This window comes from Takifugu rubripes, chromosome 9 (genome assembly GCF_901000725.2).
Source record: "Takifugu rubripes chromosome 9, fTakRub1.2, whole genome shotgun sequence".
In the NCBI taxonomy this organism is placed as follows: Eukaryota; Metazoa; Chordata; class Actinopteri; order Tetraodontiformes; family Tetraodontidae; genus Takifugu; species Takifugu rubripes.
In genome coordinates this window covers 832903-842575 of record NC_042293.1, presented here as the reverse complement: position 1 = coordinate 842575, position 9673 = coordinate 832903, and the positions used below count along the sequence as shown (strand labels likewise).

The 9673-nt window shown below is 44.4% G+C and overlaps 1 protein-coding gene across 3 annotated transcripts; it reads right to left on the bottom strand.

Moving 5' to 3' along the window:
• Positions 1 to 546: 546 nt before the first annotated feature.
• meak7 (MTOR associated protein, eak-7 homolog) lies at positions 547 to 5898 on the bottom strand. 3 transcript variants are annotated; one of them, XM_029842377.1, is made up of 10 exons: positions 5794 to 5898; positions 5384 to 5531; positions 3847 to 4023; positions 3510 to 3770; positions 3258 to 3402; positions 2970 to 3181; positions 2687 to 2873; positions 2325 to 2443; positions 1351 to 1530; positions 547 to 1217 (listed from the first exon to the last, which is right to left on the bottom strand). In XM_029842377.1, exons 3-10 carry the CDS (start codon positions 4000 to 4002, stop codon positions 1098 to 1100), a joined length of 1380 nt encoding a protein of 459 aa, XP_029698237.1. In that variant the 5' UTR covers positions 4003 to 4023; positions 5384 to 5531; positions 5794 to 5898; the 3' UTR covers positions 547 to 1097. The 3 variants fall into 3 exon arrangements, with proteins under 3 accessions (XP_029698237.1, XP_011605120.2, XP_003967063.2); XM_011606818.2 differs by having other exon boundaries at positions 3847 to 4009; positions 5794 to 5893; XM_003967014.3 differs by lacking the exon at positions 5794 to 5898 and having other exon boundaries at positions 5384 to 5539.
• Between the last annotated feature and the right edge of the window lie 3775 nt (positions 5899 to 9673).

Sequence of the window (9673 nt, the reverse complement as noted above, 5' to 3'; positions counted from 1 at the left end):
ATAGTGTCATAAATGTATTTGTATTTCAAAGCAAATACCTGCGTTAAGACTATTTTTGAAGTTGCATTGTCGTTTGGAATAGCTAGATTTTGAACTAGTAAAATTAATGATTAGTCAGTTGAATTAATAATTTGTCAACTGATCAGTTAGTTGCTTCGTAAAACAAATTGGGGGAAGGAGAAAGAAAAAAAGCACATTTAAACTATCATTCAGGAACATACAGCTTTATCATGTCACAGTCTATAACTATATACTTCTGCACAATAAGTAAACCCTTAATTTGCTGTAAAGGAGTTTCAACTTTGCTGTAAAGGAGTTTAAACTGAGTGAATGAGTTATGCATGTAAATTAAAGAGCTCTAAAATGAATTACTATCTGTTGTCTGAAACAAGATGCTGTTATTGAGAATATGTAAGAGGAAATAAAGCGGCAAAAATCATTTCCATATTCAAACGCAAGCATTCTTTATGAAACCATGACAACCACTGTAAAATAACCGATTTGCATGCGTGACACAGGCAAAGTAGCAAACAGTGAGACGCCGCGGTGGTGTTTCTAAAGACTTTATTACCTACACATGAACAGACCATTGATTTTCACACATACTTCCTTCATTTTTGATCTAACACACAATCATCTCATGTTAAAGCGGGGGAATAGGTAATAAGCGGGGTCAACCCAACACACAGGCGGTGTGGAAACTACATAATACAGAAGTTGTGGCTCAGGTTGCTTTGTTCTAGCTGCTCCAAGCCTAAAGGTGACTTGATCGCCCCCTGGCTTGGTTTGTTAATAAGACTTACAATAATAATCACTCATACGGCCCTTTTTGCATTGATTGTTGCATTCTTTTACAAAAATTCTTGTGATTAAAGCTTTCATTTAAAAACCTAACAAACAACTACAGATCCTCATAACACCGTGTTAAGTAAACATCTAAAAAATTCAAGACAAGAAGGTGAACTTAATGTTTTTTCATTTAGAAAAGGCTCATAGTTTAATGAACAAACTCATATCTGTTGAAGTGTATCCTACTTTGATCTAAAGGGTTTCTTGGGTTGTCTCATATTCCATCTCCCAGGGTTTCCTCACTGGTCCTAGTCATCCTCTGGTTCCCTGAGTCCCTGGCTGTGCACAGTCTTCCCTGTCATCTCAATAATGGCCAGAGCTTCTGGATCCATGTCCAGGATGCTTCTTTTGCCAACCCCCCCCTCATCCTGTCACAAGAAAACACAACCGTGGTGAAAATTGCTGGTATGTGATGGAGATTCTCTGTGAGGACACCAACTTTCAGCTGCCTGTTAATGATTAAAGGTTAATAAATAAATCAATGAAATAAGGTTGACCTACATCGTCTGGTACCGGAGGTTTTCCAACCGCCCACACTTCCACCGAGTCCAGGCTGAAGTCTTCCTCTGCGGACAGTTGGGGGCTGCCGTAGGTGGTGCATTTGGGTCGGGCACGGCTGTGACCTCTGCCGAAGTCACTGTCGAGCCACAGGCCAAAGTAGCCGTGCTGACCACCCATACCCTGGTGACAACAGACGGATGGATTCAGGACCAGAAATCTTAGCCGGGTCGTCGTTATGACAACAGTTTGAGGTTCCAGTGTCATTTATATAATCCTGATCCTGATTCCAGTACCTGGCTACATCAGTCCTTTGGCATCATATTACTATGAAGTTCACAAGTATTATGGTTGCACAGTTGAATGGGATGTGCATGTGTGGTTGTCACACCTGACGTATCACCAGTGCCTGAGAGGGAATTCAACTCAAACACCTAAAAGCTTACGATGAAATGTATTTTTGCACAAACGAGTCACAGGAAATGAGGACCAACGCTGCCACAGCCTAACCACCAAACAGTCTGTTGTGGAGTTGCATTACTTCATCCACAACATTGCAACACTGCAGTTTAAGCACTGTGGAAACGTACCTCCTGTCAGGTCTTGAAAATATATTAAGTACTGTGTGAAAAAGCTAGTTTGCTAATGTGAAAACCAGTTGAAGCATCCTTGCCCTGCTCCCCATCACACTTCCACTTGGACCTGGTTCAACCTAAACTTATACATCTAATTTATAGTTATCTGACATATTTTAAATAAACTACACTGCCCTTAAAATCATAAATGCTGCTCTTTATTACAATAAAAACACCACATCATAAGCCAGGGGTGTCCAGACCCAGTCCTTGAGGCCTCCAATCCCGCCGGGTTTTCTGTCCTCCCAGGTGAAAGTCTCCCCGGTTGGGCAGAAATCCCGGGCTGGATCTCCCACCCCGGAGGACCGGACAGCCCTGTCATAAAGGGTGTAACTGCCTCACCAGTCCATTCGGCATGGTCTGCTGATTGTGGTTGAGGTACATGAAGTGCTCATTGTATCCTGTCGTTGAATAAACTCTCAGTGTTGGAAATACAGAGAACAGGAAGCATCGGGAGTCACCTGCACACAGATTATATATAACACAACAGGATATCAAACCTACTGTTCAGCAGTGGGAAATTACACTGAACACAAGCTTCGCTAATACATTTACCAACATAAAAGGCAACACTTCTATTGCATATTATTAAAAAAACTATTGTGTGTAAAGGAATGGGGGCCAGTCAAGAAAGCTGATGCTACAGTGTTCTCTTAATAAGAATATAAGATTACGGGAGTTGACAAAAAGTGCTGATGTCTCACCCTGGAACTGTGGTTTGATCTCCCAACCGTGGGAAGCAAAGCCCCCAAAAACATGGCCCTTTGTGTCTTTGATGAGCAGCAGCGTTGGCCCGTGGTTCAACAAGCCGGCCATCATCCTGGTGAAGCTTTCCCCATGGAGACTCGTTGAAAACAAAAGTCTCCAGGGAGCACCAACACCGTCTGGCAACTAAAGGCAGCAGCAGATCGACGTGAACAACAACGCGGACGAGTGGTACAAAGATGATCCTGCTTGTGTTTTCCACCTGGACATTGACATGCTGACCTGTGGTGCCAGAAACATGAGGGTGGGAATGTCCAGCAGGGAGCTGAGCTCATTCCAGTGGGTCTCTCTACAGGGGGGCAGCAGGGTGGGGACTACCCGGCCGCTCAGTGATACGTTTAGGCCTTCGCTCACCAGCATTTCCAAGTACAACGATACCTGAGAAGTCCTAAAGATCCAGTCCTCCAGACAGGAAAGATCACACTCGCCATTATCTGAGGGGTGACACAGTCTGATTATCAACAGTAATGTTTCCTCAACCAAATTACACCTCCCTTTAAATTGCCTTACCTGTGGCTTTCAGTTCTGAACACATCTGTTCTGCCATGATTTTGACACCTGAGGACATATCGCCCATTCTCTTTGGTTGCCAGCCCTGCAGACGCCCGCTCTGGACCAGAATCTGAACTACAGATGAAATGAGGTCTTCTACAAACTAGAAAAAGAGAGAATGCCTCATAGAAATCATCTGTTCAGACCAACATATGATAAATGATGAACCACTGATGCACTGATTCCATATTTAATCTTCCATCTGCTCACCTCTGCAACCTGATGACACTTTGCAGCCCCTGCTCCCGGCTGGATCATGGTCAGAACAAGAGGAGCCCGTTCTTCTGCTGTCCCTCGCAGGGTATCTGCCAGGAAGATAACCAGCTGCTCTCTAACTACTCCAACTCCAGAAGCAGCAGAGGTTGGAGACGCTCCAGGAGCCGGAGATGCTGCTTCTCCAAGGCTGATATTACACATGCACTGGTAAACCCTCCTCACCATGGAGTCTGGAGCAACCCTACCTACTGAACCCTGGAAAATGATATTTCCATTTGATATATTGATCTGTCATCGTTGACCATATCTGTATCATCTTTATCATTCACACCTGCAGCATTTCTAGAGTTAGTGTTGTCCCAGCAGCTCCAGAAGGGCCGCCAGCACCAGCTTGGAGTCTATCAAATACTCCTTCCACCTCAGGTCTTTCCTCAGGCTGGAAACGAGCCAACCGCTTCTGCATCGCCACGCTCTCTGTGTTGCCCATTATAGTCCTACAAACACTTGACTGTTAACAAACACATAATATTATTATTAGAATGAAGTGTAATTTATCTTAAACTCCACATGTAATGATGTTACTCTTCATTGTGTTTATAATTGCTTGCAAGAAGTGGACTCGGTGGATTTATTTATAAGGATGGGCGATCCGATACCAGGTATCGGTATCGGGCCGATACCGGTCTTTTTCGCAGTATCGGTGCGCGTAATGGCCGTCAACGCCAGCCACCGATACTCCAGGCAGAAATAACTGATGTCGGGCTCTGGGCCAGAACATGGTGGCTATGACCCGTTCAGGCAAAGGGCGCTGCCACGCCAACATGGCTGCTCACGTCACCAAAACGTCGCCGGATCGGGAATTGCGAAACGCAAATTCTGCAAAAACGAAGGCCGAAAGCTTCGCTGTTTATGCAACCGTGATGTCCTAACTCACCAATCAATAATGTAAATGTGTTGGGATTTGATGCCTTTGTTGCGCTTGGAGCTCTGTCACCATGTGATGGACAATAAAGTTTTTGGAATCGTAAATACAAACAGGTCGGCGATGGGGACAGACCAGTAGAATTGTTACAGAAATGTAATTTAATACCATCAAAGTGATTTCTCACTAAGTGGTTTCGCCCATTACTTCTGTTTCAAATCAGTTTGGATTGTCCTGATTGAACTTTGGACTTATATCTGGTCAATCCTGAGCCCCCATGGATGCTTCGCCTTATCATCCCATGCAGTCAGTTTGGGGCCAAGATTATCAAAGATTGGCCTAATCAAAAGAGTACAGAATAGTTCTTGATCCTCAACAGTACACATGCGTATAGAGTAGATAAACAAGTTATTTTAAATCGACATATTGCTCCTTCACGTGATCGTTTTTTTTCTTCTCAAAAGCCACTAATTGGTGGTCGGTCGGCCCCGAATTTGGCCCCATGATCGTGTAAAACCCTGAGCCTATAGGAGTAACTCACCCGAGGCTAAACACGATATCGGTGTCAGTAGTGTTTAAGAGTGTTTAAGAGTAAAAATGTTACACTATAGCAACGTTACCACATACATATATATAAATACGTCGAACAATAAAATGTATACGGCCGATTTTGGCGACAAAAATCACAGAAGTGCTAATAAACAGATTATTACAGAGCTTCGACTTAATGGTCTGAAAAATGTGGTCTCGTTATTAATTTATTTAAAATGACATACATAGCCAGGTTCACTAAAGGTCTCTCCAATATACTATATGGAATAGTATCAGTCGATTAGTTTAAAAACAAAAAACAAAAACAAAACAGCAGATGTTGCATATTTAAAACACATTTTGTTTTCACAGATTTTTGCACGAATGCAAACGTTTGTATGAGTGCATCGCCAACCTTTTCCAGAAGAATGGTGATGTTTTCTTCTGTTCTTCATCTGCAGGAGAAACATAAACTTCCTGGTGGAGGATCCGCGAGCAGCGACGCTGGGCGTGATCAGCCAATCAGATCAGAGCAGCGTCGCGATTGGCCCCGCCTCTCAGGGCTACGTTCAAGAACAACATCTTACTGACGAACACGATCCGGCAGACGCGGTTCGAAAACGTTAATTAAGAAATACAATTTCGAAGATGATTGTTTAGATTAAAAACAAACAAACAAATAAATAAATTGCTCATTTCGAATCGAATTCTATTCCCTCGAATAATGAAAATACGCCTGTGTCTAACACCTAATTGTATTTCACACCAACGTGAAAGAAGTATTCAAGACAGTGAATTGACTATACAGTAGAAATACATTTTTACCTCCTCATTTAGTTTTTCCGCACATCCTAAAGTCTGAGATTCCTTCACAACACTGAGGAAAGCGTCTGAATGAGTTTTAAACGCTTATTCTGCTCGCCGCCGCTCGGGGGCGCTCGCGGACAGCCGCAGAGAGACTTCGTGCTGCAGAAACGGTGAGCTGTTGAAAAAGACCTTTTAAGGGCATGTGGATTACTTTTTTGAATCCAGTGAGGTGGGTGTGTTGCTTTGTAAGGATAGTCAATGAAACCTCGCTGACACAGCTGAACGTGTGGTTGACATGCAGACATCTGCCACATCAGTCAAACAGCCTCCTGCAAACAGCACAGCAGCGACGAATCTTTGCACCACTTTCAGCAAACCACAGGGCTAGAAGGTCCCTTCATCTGTTCCGCCTGGCCAAAACAGGATAAATAACTGACAAATAAATTCTTAAGATAAACCAAGAGATGCAACCACTATTATTATTGCTATTGTTTCAGGTCCCCAGTGAGGCTTTTTGTGTGAATGATGTCTCAATGAAACAGGAAACCAAAGCTGGTTACAGTAAACGCAATAGGCTCAGTGTTCACCCATGAACAAATCCAGACTTGAGAGGGCATGCTTTGCTACTTCTTCTTTTCTCTTCCTTTTCCCCACCAGTTGTATCCCTATATGGTAAAAAGTCTCACTTCTGCCTGACATCACAGGAAATTAATCATCTCACGACCAAATGCACACCCCCCTCAAAGCAGGCGTGCACACATCCACAGCAATAGGCCTAAAATGCCACCTCAAAGTGTCATTACATCTCCCTTACTATTTTAGGTATTTTAACATTGATTCACTGCACACATTACAGATCTAGTACTAATTTATAGTGAATGTTCTCCCCTTGGTAACGTTGATGAAGGTGATACCTTTATTCACCCCCGAGCTCTTGAAAAAAGGACGGGGCCTGAAACACGACGTTACACTAGTAAGTAAATTTCTTCTGCCTGACAGTTTTGCATATGTTTACTGAAAGATTTCCATAAGGTGGAATCTAAAACCCAGCTCTGCATGTTTGCAGGCGCCCACGCCGCTGGATGCTGGCGGGAATTTCCTGCTCAATATCCATTAAATAAAGTCTAATTGAGGTTTTGGCCTTTCTGATTACCTTTAAAAAGGCTTCAACGGTTCTATTACATGAATTCCTCACATGCGAGCACTTATTCAATGCATTAATTACAAATAATTGTATAAAATCAGCACGTCCCAATACAGAGGTCAGGAGACGTTTAGGGACGATCCTGTCGGGCCAGAAGGGCCGTGACACATTTGCATGGGACTGACCATGTCTGAAGGATTTAAATCACTCCCTCCACCAGCACCTCCCCCTGCTCTCTGAGATGGCAGGTAGTTCTCAGTGGGGCAGAAATGGAAACTTATGTTGTGTTATCGTTGTTGCTAAAATATCAAAAGTCGGAGGAGAAACACACCTGTTTGGTTTTTCAAAGTAGCAGCACAGCGACAGGAGGAGCCTTACACACTTCCTGTTGCTTTCAGAACTAAAGTAGACCAAAGGTGACACCTTTAAAGTCTTGTTTAAGCTTGTGTACTTATTGTGACTTGATATATTAATATATATTATCAGACTAAATTAGGCTGCTGGTTACTGTGGGGCTATAGTTAATGCTCTGATCAACCTCAATTGTTACTGTTTGACCTCCTGATTGTATGAACTATACATGAAAAATGGATGTAGTTGGAGGGAGGAGCCTTTAAATTCAGACAACAGATCCGATCCGGGACGTTGGGTCTTGGAGGAGACGCGTTTCTAAAACCATGAGCCTCATCTCATGAGTCACACAGTCATCAATCATTTACAGGTCAACGGCCCCCAGGCAGAAGTGACCCGCGCCTTTCGTCCAAGTGTTATTGCTGCAGATGCTCTGGAACCCATTCAGAGATACATTAAAACGCACTAACTGCTCTCTTTTCCACCATAAAGGTCTGGAAGCTTTAGCGTCTGACCTTCATTACAGTTAAAGTGCCGACAGAGCAGCTCCCATAAATGAATAACCGGTGTCACTGATCCGTGCAGGACAGAGAATTATAGATTATTCTGCGCACTTTGGTACAAAACGACTGTCGCTAGCATGAGATGAGCGACGTGCACGATGCATAATTGCATAAAAGATGGCTGACATGTGACATCCACGAGAGGACACGTGGTCCACGAGCACATTTCCTGAGTTCGTAAAGATATGGCGTTAGCGGCGTTATGGTATGTGAGTTATGCTGCTTTAGAGCAGCACAGAATGGTGATTATCCTGCTGACATCACGTCTCACGAGAAGCTTTTTGTTCCTCTCAGATCTTCTTGCTCGTTTGATCCTTCAGAACTTCTTGGAGGTCGGACCCGTGTTCTTCGTCCTATATCTTACGTCAACATTGTGTTTGGCAAATGTAAAAGGACAAAGAAGATTCGTTGGGCCGCAAACAGGATTTGGTGTCTTTTTGAAGGGCTAAATCTCCCATGATGCACTTCTGGAATCTTGAGTTTTGACTATAATCAAGGCCCGTGGTTGGTTTGGGTCCAAACAATGCCCGGACTCACTCTTCCGTTCAAGGCCAAGACAGTGTTTTGTCTGACTTGCCTTTTCTCTCCGTCTTAAACTGTAAGTGAGATGAGCAGATTTGTGAGAGAATAGTGGCGATCAATGAGCACAATTACTAGAAATGAATGACTTCATGAGCCTAAAAGCACTTGAAGTTAATGTAGAGTTGCCTCTCGGCATTAAAAAGGTGAGCTCATACATCATTAATACACAAGAGAGAAGTTCGACCCTTAAAATGCTTCCGTGTCCAACTGAGATTTGAAAGATAAAGATATCTTTCATAGATCAGATTAATAGAATAACCATCCCAGTGACATCACGGCTAACAGTCTCTCCACTGTCCGCTTGTTTTTTCAGCCGGGTCCACTCGCTGTAAACAGATGCTCATTTGGAGGAGGGAGAATGAAGTCACACTCAGCTCGTTAGCGTCTGACAATGGCGTCTCTGTGCCAACACGGTGCGACACTGGCACACAGCAACACTGCGGGCCCAGCCCGTCGCCCGCATTCCCTCCCCGTCACTTCTCTTTTCACATGGAAGCAGCTGAATAAAGACCGCCCCCCCTCCCCTCCTTCCCCTCCGCCCGCCTTTACTTTGTTCAGTTGTGCAAATCTCAATTTCCAAGCCCATCCCTGACCGTCCTGCCAACCTTTATCTGACTCCCCTTTGCTTCCCCCTTCACCCAACTGGGGGTCCCCAAAGAAGATTAAAAGTCTTGTTCAGCTCTCCGTTGGCTGCTACACTGAGCGACATTCCCAGGAAGGCAAGTGAGATGTCAGCTCTTGGACTGGCCGAGCCTGGAGAATCCTTCATGCTTTTGCTCTCAGCGGTGCAGGAGGAGCAGAAACAGGTGAATTAAAAGTTCCTCGCCCTACCCGGTTCCCGTCCCGGGCCCTTCCGCCCCCATCTGCCGCTGGACATTAGCTGCTTTCTCACGTACGGCTGCGATTAAAAGGGTTAAAAATGCGACAAATTTTGAGCATTTGGTCCCCAGGAGTTGATGAAATACACCAAAATCCAAACCAGTTGACCGGTGGTTAGGAAGGCGCTGACTGGGAGGACACGGAAAGCTCAACTGGTGACCTCATCCCCGGAAATTCTGGCTATTGGTCAACTCAACGCGATCGAGCCTCTTTAGTGTTGGAACTGATGAGGCAACAAAGCGAGTAGTTAAGTGAGAAGAGCAGCAGTGACTCACGAGGGGATCTCTAGTGGATGAAATCACTCCAGATCCCAACTCCCCCCCCCCACCCTTGTGCTTTCAGACATTATGAGCTTAGTTTGCTGAACGCAGCCTCGTTT

Bases quoted from the DNA above. Each gene is read 5' to 3' on its own strand.
- meak7 (XM_029842377.1), bottom strand. From the start codon at position 4,002: ATGGGCAACACAGAGAGCGTGGCGATGCAGAAGCGGTTGGCTCGTTTC. The intron at 3,771-3,846 runs GTGTGAATGATA...ATCATTTTCCAG, and splicing joins TAACTCTAGAAATGCTGCAG to GGTTCAGTAGGTAGGGTTGC. The intron at 1,531-2,324 runs GTGAGGCAGTTA...TGTTGTCACCAG, and splicing joins AGACCATGCCGAATGGACTG to GGTATGGGTGGTCAGCACGG.